The sequence below is a fragment of the Cicer arietinum genome, chromosome 1 (genome assembly GCF_000331145.2).
Source record: "Cicer arietinum cultivar CDC Frontier isolate Library 1 chromosome 1, Cicar.CDCFrontier_v2.0, whole genome shotgun sequence".
NCBI lineage: Eukaryota > Viridiplantae > Streptophyta > Magnoliopsida > Fabales > Fabaceae > Cicer > Cicer arietinum.
In genome coordinates, this window is record NC_021160.2 from 15,018,165 (window position 1) to 15,038,963 (window position 20,799).

Consider the following 20,799-nt stretch of genomic DNA (forward strand, 5'->3'; position numbering starts at 1 on the left):
GAAGTTGTTAAACATATCTTCAATATCAATGCAAAAAATAATTCTAGAAATAAAAAATATACACAATAGTTAATTTGAAATCAAGAAAAAAAAATGAAAATGAAAATGAAAAATTTGAAGGAATTTAAAATTTATTAATATTTTATAACAATTAAAAACAAAATATCAAATTTTATGAAAGACTAAAAATTTATTTAATTTTTAAATATATAAAATATTATTGATAAGGATTCTTTTTTGAACTAAATTAATAATAAAGATATATATGATAAGAGGAAATCATGAAATAATAAAGGACTGGGGTCAAACAAGTAGACAATGAAATAAACAATACTGCTTTTTCTAAATAATAAATTAAATAAACAATACTTTAGGTAGGTTATGAAGACAGACAGACCACTAGGATTTGCGGAGCCGTTCTCCTTCATCTTTGTCCCTTTGTTTTTCTTTTGCTTTTCATCTATTCACGAGTAGGTGATTTGGAACAGGTTGTTTTAAACATTTTCAAGACCTATTTTAATCATTAATTTTGATTTTCTAATAAATAAATAAATTAATAAATAAAAAATTCAAAGTTTAAGATATATTATAAAAAGAAAATACAGAGTATATTATTAAAATAAAATAAAATTGGATTTCAAACCATTTGAGGGTTAATTCTTATTAGGTTGGATGCACAACCTAGTAGTTGGTCCTCATTTCGAATTATTCTTTTTTTCGAAATTATTCTTATGTATTGTTTTTTTTTTTCCATCTTTTTATTAAAATAACCTCATTTTTTTTTTGTTAATATTTGATTTTTTCTTGTATTTTTTCATGAGTTCGATGCCTCAATGCGATTTTTTTATTTTATTTTTATTTTTGAAATATGTTTATGGTTCAGATTGACAGATTAGTTTGATCTACTATAAATTCAGTCAATAACTTAATCGTCAATGTTACATATTTATATATATATATAAGTATTCCAATTACTTTGATTATGTTAAAATATTTGTAGTCATTTTATTATTATATATTATTAATTTAGATGACGTGAGACTATTCACAAATTCATATTTTTAATATTCTATCAGTTTGAATCAATTAATATATTTTTATTAGTAAAAAAACAAAAAGTCCATGGAGACAGAAAAAACACCATTTGTTTGGTGGCTGCTAGCATTTATTGTGTGAGATGATATAAGTTTATTTTAAGCACTCGTTTAATTCAACTCCATAATAAAAGATTACTAGAAGGAATAATTGCATACTGGTACTAAATATAAAAGAATATTGGATTAATAAAAGTAATATTAGTGACATTATTTTTGATAAGAGGGGTCAAACTCCAAGAGAATAAAAAAATAAAACTAAAAGTTAAGAAATCAAATTTATATCGACCATCACACTGACATCAAAAAAATTAATAATTTTAAAAAATATGGTCGGTTTGAAAAGAAAAATATTAAATTTTAAAAAAATATATGTTATTTAATTGACTTTAAGATGAACATGAAATAATTTAAGATGAGTTAATGTTACAAAAATCTTCTTTATACATATCACAACACTATAACATAAATGTCTATTAAAATAACTCTTTATTAATTTCTTTAATATTAATGACTTGTTTAACTTTCAAGAATTGTCACTGTTATTTTTTTTCTTTCTAAAATTTAATTTTGCCGTATCTTTTATTATATACAAGTGTGGACTTGTATCTTTGTTTGTCAACAGTGAAAATTAAACAACCAAAAGAGTAATCCTTAAAACATGAAAAATTAGTGAGAAACTAAATTTTTATAATTTGTCAAAAAAAATATTAAATTTTATTCAAAAGAAGTGTAGAGACTAGCTGTACTAATTTAAACAAACTACATTTTACATGTCAAAATTTATTTAACTCAATTTAAAGTGTGTAATATTCTCTTCATATGTCATATGCTAGTGAACTCGGCATATAATTTAGTTGAAATTTCAATGACATTTGTCATCTTTTAAAAGTAGATCAAATTTATAGTATTTTTTGTGCATCCAAATTAATTTGATTAATATCTCTCAAACTTCTATACAAAGAGTCTTATAAATTTTTATTTTCAAGAACTATTGTAGATCATCAAATATCATTAACCTAATCAATAAAAAAAAAAACTATAAATCCTTATATCCAAATTCTAAAGAGTATGTTCGATTATTGTTAGAAACTGCTAAAACTTTTTTGGTAACAATTGAACAAAAGTTGCATCTAAGAAGTTCCATCTTTTGACGAAAGTGCGCTCCTCTAAAGGTAGGTTTACTATTTCGTTGTTGCAAAAAAGAGCATTAGTTTCAATCATTGCAACCACGCTCCAAAAGACCAAACCAATTATTTAAGCACAACGTAAGCGAAACTTGTACGGGTAGGTGTTTCTACTTTCTAGTACTTGTTTGTCTTGTAACACACTTCACCTAACTGGATGCAAAAATACATACCAAAACAAATTTTAAATTTACACCAGAGAATAAGCTGATTAAGAAGAATATAAAGTTACTTGGAGACAAAATAAGAGATTGCAAAATAGGTTTTGCCTTTTGCCCTTTTTTATTGAGTGATTACTTCAAAAATTGGAAAGATACTCTTCGAAAATAGATACATAAGTATCTCAATTATTATTTTTAAACAAAAATATATTTATAGTCTTTTGAGTTTAACTCAATTTTTATTTAGATTATTTAAGTTTATTTAATTTTTATTTAGATTATTTAAGTTTATTTAATTTAATTTAATTTTTTAAGTTATATATTCTATTTGCAATATTTGTCATTTATTTCAATTTCAATAATAATTAATTCAATTGAAATTTTTTGATAATTTAAAACTCTACTAAATGTTGTAACAATATGTCTCTCATATTAACCATTTAGAAAAACATTCATCAAATCTTATAAATGATTTATATTTCTTGATTTTCTCTAAAATAATTTAAATACACGTATGACCTCAAAAACAAGATAATAAAAAATTATTCACATAATCAATGTTTTTAATTTCCTTCACATGCAAAGTAACTTGGATAGTTAACTTCTTGGTTTCATAACTATAACTCGAGAAAATTTCCAAATTTAAAGGACTATGTGCATAGTTTAATATATATTAAAGGTTAATAGTGCAAATAAATTAAACTTAAAGAACCAAATTAAAAAAAATAAATTTAAAGGACCTAAGCAAAAATTAAACTAAAATTAATTGACTAAAAATGTATTTTTGTCTTATTTTTATTGAAATAATTTTAAGAGACTTCGATAATACACACAACTATATATCATAGGAAAGATGAAGGGAGTAAATCAAGTGAGACAAGTTTGTGAGATATTAATGTACATGATTCCCTCCAAGATGAAGTTGAATTTCTTTTATCACCAATACTATATCTTGGAAAATCAAACTTAAAAAATGTGTTTTTAATGGTTGACTATTCTATGAAGTGAATACTTATTTTGAATTTTTTTAATGATGTTTTTGTTTATATTCTAACACATAGATTAAAATATATTATGAAAAGTTTGATTATTATAATTTATTTTAATGAAGAATAATCAATGTCTATTATTTTACAAATATTCTACATGTATATAAATTTTAAATAAAAATTATGTTGACACATAGAAACGAAATCATAAATTAAACATAAGAGAACCAAATTTAAAAGTTTAATTTAGTTAATTTTTTTTTCAAATGTGTTTAAAATTTGTTTTATATTTTAGTTGATTAAAAGATGTTTACTGCGTAATATATTGAGTAAAAAAAAACTCATTATTTATTATAAAATATCATATAAAGTTAACAAAAAAAAAAAATATAGAGAAAAAAAATTATAACAAGTATAAAAATTTAGAAGGACCATAATCTTGTTTGTCCTCCTAGTTATGTATCTATGTACCTAGACCATATGGTATCTTAAATTTTTTGTTAATGTATCTAGGCCGTTACATACCTAATGTGAATGATGGATTAAAATACATTTTAAATTAAATAGAGGAAAAATATATTTAAAAAATAAATGTAATGATATTTTGTTCTGAATTTTGCTCTCTCTTATTTCTCTTTGCTTCGTTATTTTTGCATCATTTTTTGGTTGAGCTTATTTATTCATGTGTAGACTATTAGTACTTTAGAAAATGATCATGGGCAACAATGTAATTTATAATTAAAATGTATTTGAATAAAATGAATGTTTGAAATTTTTTTGAAAGTAACTTGAAAGTAACATTTTGTAGGACAGGTTGAAAGAAACATTGCAATTGCAATAATAGTAACCGTGAGTCCAAGTATATTATATGATATTTTTGATCTAAATGGAATAAGTTGATACTTTTCCTCTGTTATTTCCTCAAAAGAACTTGACATCTGTATCCCAATTATCCATTCCACAAAATTAGATAAACAGACATATAGCCAGAGAGAGAGAGACCACCCAACACAACTACCAACTATGCCCCATCATGGTGGCTCCTGGCATTCATCGCCACCGTTAATCAGCCCTCCACTCCTCATTATTCTATTACCTATCCTCGCTTTCACACTACTCTTCCTCACCCTACCCCCTCTTCTCTCCGCTGCAACCAACGTTCTCCGACCAGCCTCCGTTAAAACTAGCTGGGATTCCCTCAACATTCTCCTCGTCGTTTTTGCCATCCTATTCGGCGTTTTTGCAAGACGAAACGACGATGAACCATCCCCTCAGCAAATCCCCAACGACGTCGTTCCGGATCAAAACGACACGTTCCGTAGAGTGTCAGTGTCGTCTGAAGGAGCTGCAACTAATGGATACGAGTCGCACCAATGGTTCGGATTCTCTACTGAGGAGAGAAAGATATTTGATGAAACTCCGAACCGGTTGTTATCACCGGTTATCGGTGTTAACCGGTTAAGAAGAACCAGCAGTTCTTATCCAGATCTACGCCAGTTGGAAACCGGTGATGACCGTTACAAGTTTCGGTTCTACGACGATTTCGAAATCGAGAAACAGTTCCGCTCGCCTGCGAGGGTAACGTTTCCCGCCGTAGACCACCGCAAACGGTGGCCGGAAGATCGAAGTCAAGAAGAACAAGTTCACGTTAAGGAAATTCCAGTCGATACTTTCGAAATTCGTCCTTCTCCGCCGGTGAAATCACCATCTTGTCCTCCGCCACCGCCTCCTCCACCGGCTTCATCTCGGCGTCATTCTAACATGATGCATCGGAGAATGGAGAGTAACAGCGAGATAACTGAGCTTGAGATGCAATTTCCGCCTCCGGATTCTCCGACAGCGTCACCTCCGCGACCTTCGGTGAAACTACGATCGGAGAAGAAGAACGGGAAAAGTGAGCGAAGGAAGAGTAACGTGAAGAGAGAGATAGCAATGGTTTGGGCTTCAGTACTCTCGAATCAGAAAAAACGAAAGAAGAAGCAAAGACCGAAAAACGATCACAATCATCATTACCATAATGTTGACGAATTAATAAACAGCACGACAGCGCCACCGATGACGCCGCCGCCTCCACCACCACCTCCACCTCCACCTTCAGTTTTTCAAAGTATATTTCGAAAAGGACTCGGCAAAAGTAAAAAAATCCATTCAGTGTCAGCGCCGCCGCCGCCTCCTCCGCCGTCAAGGAGATCATCCAAGCCGAAGAATCAGATCCCTCCGCAACCACCGACTCCTCCACCGGCACCACCTCGCCGGGGAAACCTCATGAAACCGCCATTACCGAACAAATCAAACAACTTCATCGACCAAACCTTAAACACCGGCAACCAGTCGCCAGTGATTCCCGTTCCGCCGCCTTTGCCGCCGTTCCAAATGCCGGCGATGAAGTTCGTAGTTCGCGGTGATTTTGTCAAAATACGAAGCAACCAAAGCTCGCGAAGTACCTCACCAGAACGCGAACACATGGACGTGGAAGTTTCAGAAACCACTACCGTTACTAACGGCGTTATGAATCATAACGGCGTGGTGAATGAGGCCGTTTTCTGTCCAAGTCCTGACGTGAACGTGAAAGCTGCAACTTTCATTGCTCGTCTAAGGGGAGAATGGAGGCTACAAAAACTTAACTCCATCAAGGAGAAAAGCAATGTCTCATTGCCTCTTGCAAGAGATTAATTACACAATCTATGCTTATAACAATGATTTTTTATGTTTTCAAAACCACAATGCAACCACCATTGAAGTTACATCGCAATTATACTTCGACGACTATTTAAAACCCTACACTATACTTTGTACAAAGACCTATTAAGAAACTGGGCTCTAATTATGGTTATTTGTTCAATTATTAGAGCCTACTGAACAAAATATTTTTTTGAGAGTTTTGAGTGGGTTTGTTTGGTTTGGTTTTGTTTTGTTTTGACTTTGATTGATAATCATCGACTGTATTTTGTTACTATGGTCATAAAGATCACATAATAACAGATTTGTATAGGAAGGTAGTTGAGGTGAAGCGCTAATTCTGTTTTAGATGTCCTATTAGAGCTTCCTCCAGATTTATTGGGAGTGTGAAGTGAACTTATGGTTTGCCACAGTTTGTATGTTTCTATGATATGCAGCAATGAATCTCTGATTCTATTTCTTTTATAAAAAACTCTATATCAACTTACATTTTCCTTTTTCTTGGGAGCTAGAGTGGTGTATTTGTTGAATAGAGGAAGTCTTGTGTGAACACAACTATTTGAGCACGATGTTTAGGTACATACATTCTTGAAAACTTGTAAATTGTGTTTTGTGAAAATTGAATATGTACTATAGTTTTTAAGGCCTAAAGGAGAACCACTTCCACTAGGAATCTTTACTTTCTATTGCCTAGTCAAATTTTAATGAAATGTTCTAATCCATTAATGCTTGATCAAAACCCCATATTTTCATTATTAAAATGGCAAAATACATCAGTAAAAAAAATGGCCAAATACATCTTGCATTGTTATTTTTAGTTTCTATTTAATTCCTTTGAATTAAACAGAGGTAACAGTTATGACGTTGAATTGTATTCAACAGTGTTATCGGTATCACTAAAAAAATTGTTTATAGGAGGAGAAAACAATTAGTTTTTATTGGATGTTAATTATCTCACATTTTCAATAAGCTCAACTTAATTTCTCCAACGTTCTAGCTATATTAATTAACTTTTGGAATGTTTTTTTTTTTTTTTTAATTTCAACCAATTTTTATTGTTATTTTGAAATTCTAATCGATTTCCCTAACAGGTAGGGGTTCGATTTTTTCTTACTTAGGATGAGGTGAGGTTTGCTTCATATAGAAGGAGGCGGTATCAGAGGGTTGTTGCAACTGGAATATACCCAATTGAGAGAGGCTAATAATTATTTTCATCCAAGCACTAATAATTTCATCATTGTTTCTTTTTAAGGTTTGGGAGGCATAAGGGGAAAAATTGAAAGCACCAATGATGCAAATAGTAATCAAATGAGTGCAAATAATTTCCCCAATTTCGAGCAGTAGGAAGCTCAAGAGAGGAAAAGTATATTCACATTTTTAATTTTCTTTTTAGAATAATCAATATTAGTAATTAATATTATTAATATTTTATTAAAGTCTAATCTACAACTTTTTTATCACTCCACCACATATTCTCTCACTCTAGCCACTTAACCAACCTTATATCCCATTTTAATATTTGGAACAAAACAATTACCACAAAAATACTTGTCTTTCAAGGATCTGACGCTAATGTAATCCAAATCACATCTAATTGAATCGAATTTTTTCAATGAAGCAGTTGAATCCAAACCAAATTTAATTGGATTGACAATGAATTTAAGGTATTTCTTCTCCCATCTAAAATATTTTTAAATACACAAAAAATACATTTTCAAATTTTTCAATTTAAATAAAATTTTAGGATTTTTTAGAAGATTTGAAGGTGAAAAAAAAAACTTTCATTAACTTATCCAATTTTAAGCAATGTTTGTAAGTCATAGTCAAAGGTAACCCCACTTTAAGACTTTTGTATACCGTAAATAAATAATTGAAGATAATGAAATTTGACTTGATAATGAATTTTGACTTGACTAAGGTTGACCTAAAACATGTTGCAAACCCCTTACATTCTTGTGTGTGAGCATTAAGTATCACTTCATCAAATATTTTATTTTGGTTTTGATAATATTTAATGGTGCAAATTTATACATATGTTGCCTCCACAATTCAAAATTTATGAATCCGATCCAAAAATTAGATGGCGAGATAAATGGTAATGTGAACTACAATAAGCTTTTTAAATTCTTGTATAAAACAGAAGCTCATTGAATTTCAGATGTGAATACAAAAAAACTAAAGCTTGATATCATATTTTTCAAGACATTGCTCTACATAGCAGCCATTAGAATAAACGAACTTAGAATAATAGAATTTAAGGGGAAAAAACTGAGAATATACATTGGTGTATTCCATCATCAACTTCACTACCATTTTCACAGAAACATAGTAAAACTACAACCTCAACAGAATTGTTGAACTCCTATCAATTTTAACTTCATCATCATCTTATGATTGATCATTTTGAATTGGAACAGTTTGCATCTCAGATTTCTTTTTCTCCTTGAGAATTACCTGCCTAGGCATTACCTCCAACAGAAAGCCTGCACCATTCCACACTGATGCAGAAACCTTCAGTATTTGGAAAACAACCGACAATTCGTATGACAAGAATATCGTAACAGTCAGCGCCATTGTTGCCACCGTAAACATCCCTTGAAGAACAATGAACATTAACAACCGGTTTTGATCACCAAGCAAGCCGCTTAAGCGCCACCACATGTTGTTTGCTTTCTGAGCTTTTTTCGAGAGTTCCCTATGAAAAAGTATGATCAATAAAATGCTCAATGTCAATGAATGATTCAACGATAAAGGGTCTAAAGCAAGGTTTTGAATAACAGTCACTTGCATTGCAATCCTTGATATTACGTAGAACAGAGGGCTACTGTAGTGTGTGGTGCCAATCTCGGCTGCTTTTTAAAACCTTGGTTACACATAATTGGTTAAACCCAAAGAGAAGAAAAAAACTCATTACCTGTATGAGGTCATGACTTCAGGATCTCTTAAAAACCGTTGTCGACGTAAGACGTTGACAATTAGGAAGTATAGAACCTGCCACAGGGTGTAAACTACTAAAGGAACTAGAAACAACCATGTGAAAAGATAGGATTTATCTTCAATATAAGGCCATGTAACTCTTTCAGCAGTTCCCTCTGGTCGCATGGCTTCTAAAGTCGCAGGGTTCCACCATCGAATGGTAAAGAAAACCAATCCTGAAAAGAAAAACATTTCATTGAATGTGCAATGAAAAGTGAAAACCAAAACATGGATGCATAAAAAACACAAAGGTGACATGTCAAACACAATGGTAGCCTCTATCTAATATTCTCATGCTTACGTAGTAGAAGTTCTGGTTGTTCCACTTATAAATAAATATTTTATTTTTTTCATTTTGTACAGCATGTTATTGGTTCATTAACCATGTCATTGGTGTGAAATATACACTGATTTTGTCGACGACTAATCTCAGTTGAAAAACCTAAAGCCACCATTAATGGAGCCTCCCTCTCAACCACATTTTTTTCATCACCAAGACTCGAAATCAAGACCTTGCTTAAGAGATCCGAGTCCAATTCCACTCAGACCAATGTAACGTTGGTAAATGGGGAGTTAATATAAGTTAAGACTCCTAAATGGTTTTACATCTAACAGGTAGGAAGTAATACAAAGATGCAAAGATCAAGAAAATAAAACATCCAAAATCAGGTAGGCAGATCAACAGACGATAGGATTTGGGTGCACTACTACCGCGGTTGAAATCAACACCAAGGAAATGGACATACATACAATAGCAGAATATTAGAGAATATGATGTTACACTAACACACAAAATCAGATATTAGGCAACAATATTTGTGTGTTCTGTTAAGATGTAGATAATCTTGGATGATATCAATTGAAGGTCCTTTACATTGCTTTTGCAAAAAACTAAAGTTCCTTGATGAGAAGATAATCATGCATCATTAGCCTTTTTTCTTACAAACTTTAAGTGTGAATTGTGAGCTTTAAAGATAGAATAAGGCACACTTTCTACAAAATTGTCCAATTTTTCGAACAATTTGCAAAAGTTGATAAACTGTATGGACTTCGACTACTAAACATAAGATCTCCTTGTCTAGCATGAATCTCTTATTAGTAAGTATTAGAAATTATGGCAATTATATTTAAATTTTAGCAATTATGTTTATGTAATTAGAATTAATAGAGAAGTTATTGCAAAGGGAAGCTAGGCGGTTATTAATAAGTGCTAAAATATTAAAAAAAATATCTTATAATATCTATTATATTAGAGTATCTTGAGTTATTTCCTAGGATCAATTTATAATCATAGAGATATCTTAGAATATCTCTTGTTATTATTATGATTTGTTCCTGATTTAGAATTGAGTCTATGTTTCTCTATAAATAGATATTAGTATTAAGTCTTTTGTAATCAAGTTAGCATGAAGCTGTTATCAATAATATTCAAACTATTATTATTTTCTCTCCTCCTTTTGTCTAAAAATCCCAAACTTCAACAATTAGAAATTGGGAGGGAGAGACCAAGTTCTCTAATTCTTGGAACGGAGAGACCAAGACTAAGGAATATCTTGGGAGGGAACCATTTGCAATCATAGACCAATCCATCAATAAAAGAATCATTATTTAGTGATGTTATTAGTTCTAACATAATGTTACTTAAATTTCATTCGTATAAGACAAAGATCTGTCTATGTGAACAAAAACTAATGGATTAACAAAGCTTATATGCTGAAATTAACCTGGCAGTTGATTGTTGCCCCTGATAAGCTATGGGTTAGAGTAATGCACGGTAAATATTCTTGTGGTAACCTTATTATTCCTAATGTGGGTTATTGATCTAACTCATTGACTATTTGGAAGGCTATCCATAATGTGTGGGAAGGTGTTGTCAATAATATTACTTGGTGCATCCACGATGGTCATCATGTTTGACGGATGCTTGGGTGAAGGAGTGTGAGGTGCTTGAGTGAAAGATCCCTATATAAATCAAATGGAGTTACCAATTTCTCATTATGCATCTAATGGTAGTTGGAAGTAAGAGATCACTCAGCAACTCGTGTCTATTGCAATTTGTGATCATGTTACGGCTATCAAACCCCTGGCTAATGGCAGATCATATTTCCCTTGTTGGAATCTCACTTTGGACGGAAAATTCTCCCTTAAATCAACTTACATGATCATCCATGGTAAGACCCACTTACATCTTAATCCTCCAAACTTATTTAAAAGTGTTTAGTCTCAAGATAGCCCAAATCGGTTTAGAACTTTCTTATGGAAACTAGCTCATGATAAGATCCTAACTAATGATGCAAGATGTCACCAAGGCATGACCACTGACAACCGTTGCCCGAGATGTGGGGATTATCCTGAAACAATTATGCATGTTTTAAGGATTGTGAGGAAGTCAAAACTTTCTGGAATGATGTCATTTTCATGGATCATTGGAGTAAATTCTTTAGCATCAGCTTGGACCCTTGGCTATAATGGAACTTAAATGAACCTGGTATTGGAATGATTAGTGACGCTTGGCAGCTAGTTTTTGGGGTAGCAGCATAGGAACTATGAAAGGATAGAAATTCTCTGGTCTTCTCTTAGAATACTAAGATCGGTAAGCCGTTAATTCTAAAGGTAGCAAACCAAGCGAAGTTTATTGCTTCTTCCCACATGCAAATGGTGAACTCGACTTGTGCTACTCCTAAAACATATGGTAGAGATCTCACGGATCCCTCCCCTATAGGTTATCACAAAGTTAATATCGATGGGTCATATAAGTAAACGTTTTGCCACCTGCGGAGGTTTGATTAGAGACTCAAATGTTATTATTGTTAGAGACTTTTATAGAAGACTTGGTACTTGTTCGGCTGTTTGGGTGGAACTCTGGGCTCTTTGTATTGGTATAAATCTTGCTAGACAAATGGATATCAGGAGGTTGTTTTTGAAATGGATTATTTGGTAGTGGTTAAAATGGTGAACTTTGGATTTTCATCCAATGCCTTTATTCAACCTCTTCTTCAAGAGGTTATTGCTCTTCTCCACATCCCAGGATGGAGAACCTCTGTGAAACATGTGTTTTTCTACAAAGCAAATAGATGTGACGATCTATTGGCTAATCAGGGGCATTCGTCCTTAACGATTGATTGCGTCCTAGTTGAGTCTATTTTTCTTGCTTTAAAAGTTACTTTAGAAAATGATGCCCAGGCTCTACTTCGCCTCGTTTGATTTCGCAGTGTAACTTTTTCATCCATATAAATAAAAATTAATGGATTAAGCTAAGGCCAATGCTAGACACCACCCTACAATCCTATGAATTTTCAACAGAAAAATCATGAAGCTAGTAGTAGTAGTTGAAACACCGAGTAAAATACCTTTTATCAGAAATATTACATTACATGTATTTGTTTGGCAGATATGCCTATTATATGACCATTGAATGCATATGTCTACAATGATCATAATAGAAGCCAATAGGTTTCCAAAATTTCATTATATTGTTGAAAAAAGAAAGGAATAATAGTAAAAATTATAGGCATAATAACATACCAGGTAAAAGATGGATAAGAACACTAACAATTTTGTCAACAGAACTGAACACCAAACTACAACGCCAAACAATCAAAGCCCATGCTAACGGCCCCTACAACAGCAGCACTCAAATAAGTCACAAGTTGAATAATGAACCATAAGATTTCAAATCACAAGGAATAAAATGCTCACCTCAGCAAATGAAAAGCAAACCAGAAAAAGCTTTTCGTTTGTTGGATAAAATATAAGGTAAACCAAGAAGATTGTATTGGCATAGTAGCAAAAATCCTGAAACACGTGAACTATAATTTAACAAACTTATTTTCATTACTTACATAGAAGCAACTGAAAAAAATTAATAACTTTATCCTTATGATAATGACAACAATGAGACACTACTCCAATGATTTTAATCAGCAAGGTAATTGAAACACAGTTTAAATACACAAGCCCTCTTTCGAGGATTTTGCAGCCATGTGTCTCAGACAACATGAAACCTAAAAATAGACACTTTCTTGACAATATAGTTAACATTGGGATCCAGATTCATTACTGCAACTGAATCACAAATAATCTCGACCATTTTGAGATTGAATCAAATGACTCAAATTACAAATTCACCTAATCAACTAAAAATAATCGCTTTCATTGATTTAGATTGGACACTCGAGATCAGTAACCAAGTTACATAGTTACTACAGGTAATCTGATTCCATGGTTCTGATAGTTACAAATTATTGTCTTTGATCCCTTCTCATAAAATGCCTATGCATACTACAAAATGACCAAAATAGTGCCAGAATGCCAATGAAACTACCCAAGAAACAAAAATATATGCTTCCATAAACTAGTAATAGTTTCATAGATTCATAATTATAAACTTTCAAAATCAGAATTTGAGATATCTTAATGTACCAGGAGATAGTAATGCCATTTCTTGAATCTATAGTATATCCAACGAAGAGGAACAAAGACAAAGTAGAACAAACAATAGACTAAAGGAATATCTTGTGGTCCTGTAAAAAAAGATAATAAAAAAAAAAATCAACATAAATAATTTCATTAAAAAAAAAATAACACTGCACTATATATATGAGAATGATAGATTAATCAACTTACTTGCCCCTAAGAGAAAACAAAACCAACCAAATCCAAGAACACCCAATAAATGAGTAACCTGATGAAGTGAAAAACACATAAAAATTGAAACTTGTTTGAATATTAACAACATACCGAAATGGTCATAAATGAAAAAGAAAATTTAAACACATACATAACAAAGCAGAAAAGGAAGCATAAAATTTAAAGGCATACCTTGTTGATGAAACTTTCGTGTTCTTCAGCACGTTTTGCGATTTTAACGGCTTGTTTGGACAATACCTCCTTAAATTGTAGCCAAAAAACATAGATTCAGATACAGTGTGTGGAAATCAAATTAAAAAAAAATGGAAAAAGAGAACGTAACGTACCTTGGACCTATCCCTTAATCTACGTTTTTGGGCAAGTGCAGAGGGTTCGGTTTCTGTGTATTCAGCGTGTCCTTCGTTTTCAGACATACTCATTCAACAACCTTAGATTGATCCAGAATAAAGAATTATGCTTCTGTTCTGCAGATTGTAAGGAACACCTCTTTTTTAAGGATCCGAAAAAATCACTATACCTTATTACGTGGAATAATCTTGTTATGAAACATGTATTTTAGTTACATGGGTATAAATTAAAATCATTGTATTTTTTATTATTTAAGTTTAACCGACATGCGTAATATTTTGATTTTTATCCCTAGAATATAAGTTAGTCTGACTCCTCCTCATAAACAATAAAAAAACATAACACGGATTCAGAACAATTCATTTCTACAGGTTAGATTAAGAATTTTTAAAAATTCTATTAATTAAAAAGTCAAATTGAGTTCATGAAATTTTTATATTTTACAATTTTAAAAAATAAATTAAACTTTTAAATTTTTTATACATTTCAATTCGTAATAAATACTTATAAACACTCATTAATATTTCGTTATTTATTAAACTGGCGATATCCGTACCAAAAAAATATATGTATAGACACATATGTAAATGTTAGTGCACCTGCACACTACAGCGTGGGATAAAATTTTAATGCTTGTTTTTACTATGCATTAAGTAATACACATGTGACTTATGATACAGCTTTTTACTAAAATAATGCATAATAATCACTAGGAAACCGTTTCTTAACAGAACGAAATGGAAACGGTGCGGTTGAGGAGATAAAGAAAATGAAATGTTTCTGATCATTTTTTCCCAATATATTAACTTTTTTTTAAATATTCTAAAATACCCTACTATAAAAAAATAAACTAAAATGTCTAAAATATATTAAAGCAGATTTTTTCAAACCATCTCTTCATTCCTTTAATTTCTATTTAAAAAGGGAGATTCGTTAAAATAATCTTGCAAGTGTACTTTCAATTAATGATATTATATACACTTTTGCTTCTCACACTCCTCATTTTGCTTCCTACACTATTTAATTTTTTTTAAACTCAAAATATCCAAACTACCCTTCCCTCTTTATTCACTTAACCCTTCATTTCTATCTTTATCATCTTCATCTTCATTAACCTAATATTTTCAATCTTCTTTAATATTCTTCAATCATTTTGATACATTTCATCTTCAATAATCTTCAATCATTTTTAACATCATCATTTTCATCATCTTTATCATTATAGTGACTCAAATCAACTAGGTATGTATTTTGTTGGGTTTTGTAGCTTAATTTTTTTTCTTCAAAATCTGGGTTTCGTACGTTTACGTGAAATGAATTCACGTATCTGATAAAATTAAGAAAATTCAGATGTTACGTGAATTAAGTTTACGTAAACGTACATGAATTAAGATTGCGTACATCAATGAAGTTTTAAAATTTCATATGAACTACGTGAACTGAGATAACATAGGTGTACGTGAACTCAATTCACGTAGCAAACATGTGAATTGAATTCACGTACACATACGTATTGAATTCACGTACACATACGTGAACTCAGTTTACGTATAGGTAAGAATTTGAAAAATCTCAGTCATACGTGAACTGAGTTTACGTATGTTCACTTGAATTCAATTTACGTATTTGCTACGTGAACTTAGTTCACGTACACATACGATATCTCAGTTCACGTAAAAGTGATAAAATTTGGAATAACCATTCAAAAAACAACCATTGATGACCATTCAAAAACAACCGTTCAAAAAACCCTAAACCATTCAAAAAAAAAAAACCATTGATAAACATTCAATAACAACAACCCGAAAACGAAAAACAACAATTGCTTACTTGATTGAAGATTATACTGGGTTTATGGTTGAAAATGATTGAAGATTGCTTACTTGATTCCAGAATGTAGATAATAGAAGATGAAGGTGTTAGGTTAATAAAGATGAAGATGATGAAGTTAGAAATGATGAGTTAATTGAATAAAGAGGGAAGGGTAGTTTGGGTTTTCAGGATTTACAAAAAATTTAAGGAATGTGGGAAGTAAATTGAGAGATGTAGAAAGGAAAAGTGTATTATTTATTGTGCATAAACTTTTTATTAAAAAAAAATCCAGTTAACTTTTGCTGTTTTTTTCTCTCGATAATCCATATTCATAGCATAGGTTTTGAAATTTTCCATGATTGAAAATTACACCCAAAACAAATGTAGACGGTTTTCCATGATCATATAATAATAAAATTAATCCATAGTCCAATTCCAATATTATTCTATTTTACTGTTGTATAATGATTTAATTTGAGTACTTCTTGATCAAAATTGGTAAAAGATCAATAATATATATATATATATATATATATATATAATTTTTATATATTTATTTAACATTATATATATAATTTTTTCTATTAAATAAATCACATTACTCTTTAATATATATATAATTTTTTTCTATTACATAAATCACATTACTCTTTAATTTTTTTTCACTCTATCTAAAATGTACTAGTATCCATCAATCTTTTTTCATATATCATATCAATTGTATCGAGAGGAATGTACCATGCACCTCCTGTTTTACCTCCCACCCCTCAGCCATAAGGAAAAGACCATATTGCTCCTAGTTTCATCTATAAAACCCTCAAAAAAATTCACTTTTCTTTTTTCACCAATTTCTTTGAAACTCTAAAATATTCGAATCTCCCACCCTACCAAAACTTCGAAACTTTAAAACCTCCGAAGTCAAAAAGCAATGCAGTTTTCGAAAGTTTCGTTGAGTGTGAAAGTTTCGAAACACAGTTTTTCCAGAAAATATAAAACTTTCGAAACTTTAGTTTGAAAGTTTCGAAATACAAAACTTTCGAAACTTTCGTTAAACTTGAAAGTTTCTAAATACAAAACTTTCGAAAGTTTCAAGCAACGTGAAAGTTTCGAAACGTAAAATCTTCGAACATTTTGAAAGTTTCGAAAAACAGGTTTCGAAAGTTTGAGATGCATGCAAAGTTTCGAAGGTTTTCGAAACAGGTTTTTAAAATATTTTTCCATTTGTTTTTAATATTGATATATTGCAGTTCCTAGAATGAGAGATGTGTTTGACCAAATTATTCGCAACTTGATAGGTGACAGAGGTGATGGTGTAGAGAGAATTCCACCAACAACATCAAACAGACGATGCAACGAAGCAAATCGTCCAATTAGGCAGCGTCGTCGAAGACAAGAGGTCCAGGATGACGATGTTGAGTCTACTGAGCATGCACATATGGAGGAGGATGTCCCTCAGCCTCCACAAATGGAGCATGCCGCTGATGATATTCATGATGCTTCTGCACATGCTGATGATGCTAATGATTCTAATGATGTTGATGATATTGATGATCAGGATTAGCATACTGGATTTTTCGGAGGACCGACGGTGACACGTGTGTTGACACAATATGAGCATCATGTGGCTCAGAGGCTATGTGAAGGAGAGGTATATGTTAATTTATTTTTAATTATATTTAATTATTTGTTTATTTATTTTTAAGTTTATTTAATTAATTGTATATTTATATATATGTTTAATTATATTTACGTTTAAGTTTATTTAATGAATATTAAGTGTTTATTTAATTAATTGTTTATTTAAGTTTATTTAATTAATTAATTGTTTTGTAATTACTCGCAGGATCGTGGATCATTAAAAGTTATTACTCACGGATTGAAGCTGAAGAAGTTTGCCGAAGTTCTTGTGCCAAATCCTGTAGAGCATTGGATTCGGGAATCTGGGCTGATGCATCTATCTTCAGGCTACCTCATTATGCTGATGCTGGTCTGATATCCGCATTTTTTGAAAGATGGCACAGAGAGACCAGCTCATTTCATCTGCCATTTGGAAAGATGACTATCACTTTAGACGACGTCGCGACTCTCCTTCACATCTCACCACATGATAAATTTTTTGATGCACCTGTAAATATGAATACTAATAATGCTGCAAGAGCTGCACATGAGTACTTAGGTGCAACATGGGAGGAAACATGTGTTGATATTAGTTATAATAAATGTGTTCAATATAGATTGCAATAGTTGCGTGATTTATATAGCCGTCTCATTCAAACTAACCAGTTTGAGTGTGCGGCTAGAACGTATTTGTTGCATTTAGTTGGCTTCACTATTTTCGCCGATAAAACACATACGCGTGTTGAGGCGAAATACATTACTTTTTTTTATTGATTTACATCGTTGTCGGGAATATTCGTGGGCTTCAGCGACATTAGTTTTCCTTTATGACAATCTGGGAGATGGAGCTGTCCACGACACTCGACAGTTGGGACTTTGGAGGTTACATGACCCTACTACAGGTATATCATTTATATTAAGTTGTGTCATTTATTTATTTAATTATTAAGTTGTGTTATTTTGTGATGTTAATTATGTTGCAGTGTTGGATTTACGAGCACTTCCCTAGGATCTGTAAGCGGGGTCATAGAGGAGCGGTTCCTGCACATCTTCCAAGAGCATGTAGGTGGACTGCAAAACATGTTGTTGAAGGTGGATTGATGGCATATCGTCGGAGACTTGATGCATTGTTTCTCGAGGATGTAGTGTTTACACCATATGATGATGATCGAGCTAATCATCTGTTTGTATCGATTTCGATGTTTTCTGGATATCTTCGATGTGGTGGAGTCTCAGTCCCATATTTGCCAGAGCGATGTCTTCGACAGTTTGGTCGTATTCAGTGCATTTCGTGTGACGTTTCTTCGATGCCGAACAATATAGATTGGGTCTGGCAGACTACTATGAGATCAGCTGTAGAGGCCTTTCGAAGACTATATCATGTTGCGACTTTTCCTGGAGAGGTCAATGTAGACTACTATGCATGGTACATTAGTGTTTCACATCATTTGATTCTCCCTCCATCCACTGTTGCACCTTCGAGTCCACATACTACTGCTGCTGCACATGCTGATCTATCATCTTCTGCACATGCTGCTACTACACATGTTGGTCCATTAGAGCGAGACCGTAGAGCAGCTGAGCTTGTACGTAGGACCATAAATTTGGTAACTCCATTTAGTGAAATTCATATTAAGTGAGTTAAGCCTCTTGTACGAAGATTAGCGAATGTGTTATGTATGCCCGAATATTTTGAGATTAGCGAATGTGTTATGTATGCCTGAATATTTTGAGATTTTGGATATTTTGGATATTTTGAGATTATCGAATGTGTTATGTATGCCCGAATATTTAATCGATAATGAAATGTAAATGATAACGTAAATGATAAAACGTAATGAAATACAATATATTAAATTATAATATTCATTTAATGAAATACAAGATATATTCTAATCTTCATTTAAAGAAATACAAGATGATTTGCTAAATGATGGATCAATGTGTTCCTAATGCTTCATATGTGTTGCACAAGCTATTTCCCATGTCTTTGCACATTCACTACAATAGTCTTTCCATTTTTGTGAGATAGGTGGCAAATGACAATTAGACTTCAATTAGATCTGAACAATAAAATATTAAACATTAATTTAATAAACAATGCTAATATCATAAAAAATTAATTTAATAAACACTAATAAATTTTACCTGTACCCAATGATTTTCATTGACGAATCCAATTGCTAGTAAACATTCTTTTGATGGTGCTTTGTTTAGCGGAAAGAATGTCATATTCAGATTACGAGACAACGACACTAATATGACATTATATAGTGTTGCTATCGCGTAACCCAAGTCTGGTATACACATCCACTTATCTTTTCCTTGAGCACTCGATCCTGATATTTTCAATGAGTTTCACACTGATTCAACACTGTCATCGAACACATTGGCATAAAGGTCTTGATGTAGACGAATTTCTTTATCCAATTGTGTTCGAACAAAAGGCCAAGATTCTTCAGTTCAACCTAACAATGCTGCAATTGCGCGAAACCCACAATTTCCAGCAGCCACAACATCTATCATCTCCTCAATATACGGATGTATAAGAGTAGGAAAATGTGTGTAAAATGGTTGTTTTGCAGAATATTGTGATAAATGAGATGGTTGCCTTGCAGAACGTTGAGATGGTTGCTTTGCATATTCTTGAGAGGCATCAACATACTCCCAATATGAAGGATCACGAGGAGTATCAAATTCTTTTTTCTTTTTACTTGCTCCCTTGGTTCTCACCTTCTCTGGTGGTGCAAGTATTGATGTTGTATGAGGAAATACAACTTCACGCACCTTATCCCTGAATATCCTTTGACTTACAATATCGTGTTTCTTCATGTACGCTTTCATTGCTTCTAACTCTTCTAAAAAGTCATAATCTGATAAAGATTTTTCATCCTCCAATTCATTCTCAAGGCTTAACTTTCTCCAAAAAACATGAATGCTATCTAAAGGGATAACATTATCAGATATCTGCAACTTTGCCAACTCACAAGCACATGGTAATCCATGAGTTGTTCTGATTGAGCAACCACATATTGTTTTATCAGTCCCTTCAATCTTCACTCTATGTAACTGTTTGTCAATTTTTTTTAAATATTTCCTTGATACAGAGTGATGTAGACTTTGAAAGAATGATGAATTATACCCGTGCTCAACATCCTTGATGGTTTTCTGAAAAAAAGATTGAATGATACATATTTGGTTCTTCAACATCATATTCACAGTATCCCAACTTTTACACAAATCACAAAAACTATTTTACAACATATTTTTCAATCTCCAATGAGCA

The 20,799-nt window shown here is 31.9% G+C and overlaps 2 protein-coding genes across 2 annotated transcripts; one reads left to right on the top strand and one right to left on the bottom strand.

The window, feature by feature from the left end:
- The first annotated feature begins 4,313 nt into the window (after window positions 1-4,313).
- On the top strand, window positions 4,314-6,621 carry LOC101514334 (uncharacterized). The gene has a single exon (XM_004513401.4). The coding sequence runs from the start codon at window positions 4,455-4,457 to the stop codon at window positions 6,102-6,104; it is 1,650 nt and encodes a 549-aa protein (XP_004513458.1). The 5' UTR covers window positions 4,314-4,454; the 3' UTR covers window positions 6,105-6,621.
- Window positions 6,622-8,203: 1,582 nt separating this feature from the next.
- On the bottom strand, window positions 8,204-14,280 carry LOC101514654 (glycerophosphocholine acyltransferase 1). The gene is made up of 8 exons (XM_004513402.4): window positions 14,063-14,280; window positions 13,908-13,976; window positions 13,713-13,770; window positions 13,509-13,609; window positions 12,786-12,881; window positions 12,612-12,705; window positions 9,025-9,262; window positions 8,204-8,805 (listed from the first exon to the last, which is right to left on the bottom strand). The coding sequence occupies exons 1-8, from the start codon at window positions 14,153-14,155 to the stop codon at window positions 8,499-8,501; spliced, it is 1,056 nt and encodes a 351-aa protein (XP_004513459.1). The 5' UTR covers window positions 14,156-14,280; the 3' UTR covers window positions 8,204-8,498.
- Window positions 14,281-20,799: the final 6,519 nt, after the last annotated feature.

Bases quoted from the DNA above. Each gene is read 5' to 3' on its own strand.
- LOC101514334 (XM_004513401.4), top strand. From the start codon at position 4,455: ATGCCCCATCATGGTGGCTCCTGGCATTCATCGCCACCGTTAATCAGC.
- LOC101514654 (XM_004513402.4), bottom strand. From the start codon at position 14,155: ATGAGTATGTCTGAAAACGAAGGACACGCTGAATACACAGAAACCGAA. The intron at 13,610-13,712 runs GTAAGTTGATTA...CTTTTTTTACAG, and splicing joins TTGTTTTCTCTTAGGGGCAA to GACCACAAGATATTCCTTTA. The intron at 9,263-12,611 runs GTATGTTATTAT...TTTTCTTTTCAG, and splicing joins TCTTATCCATCTTTTACCTG to GATTGGTTTTCTTTACCATT.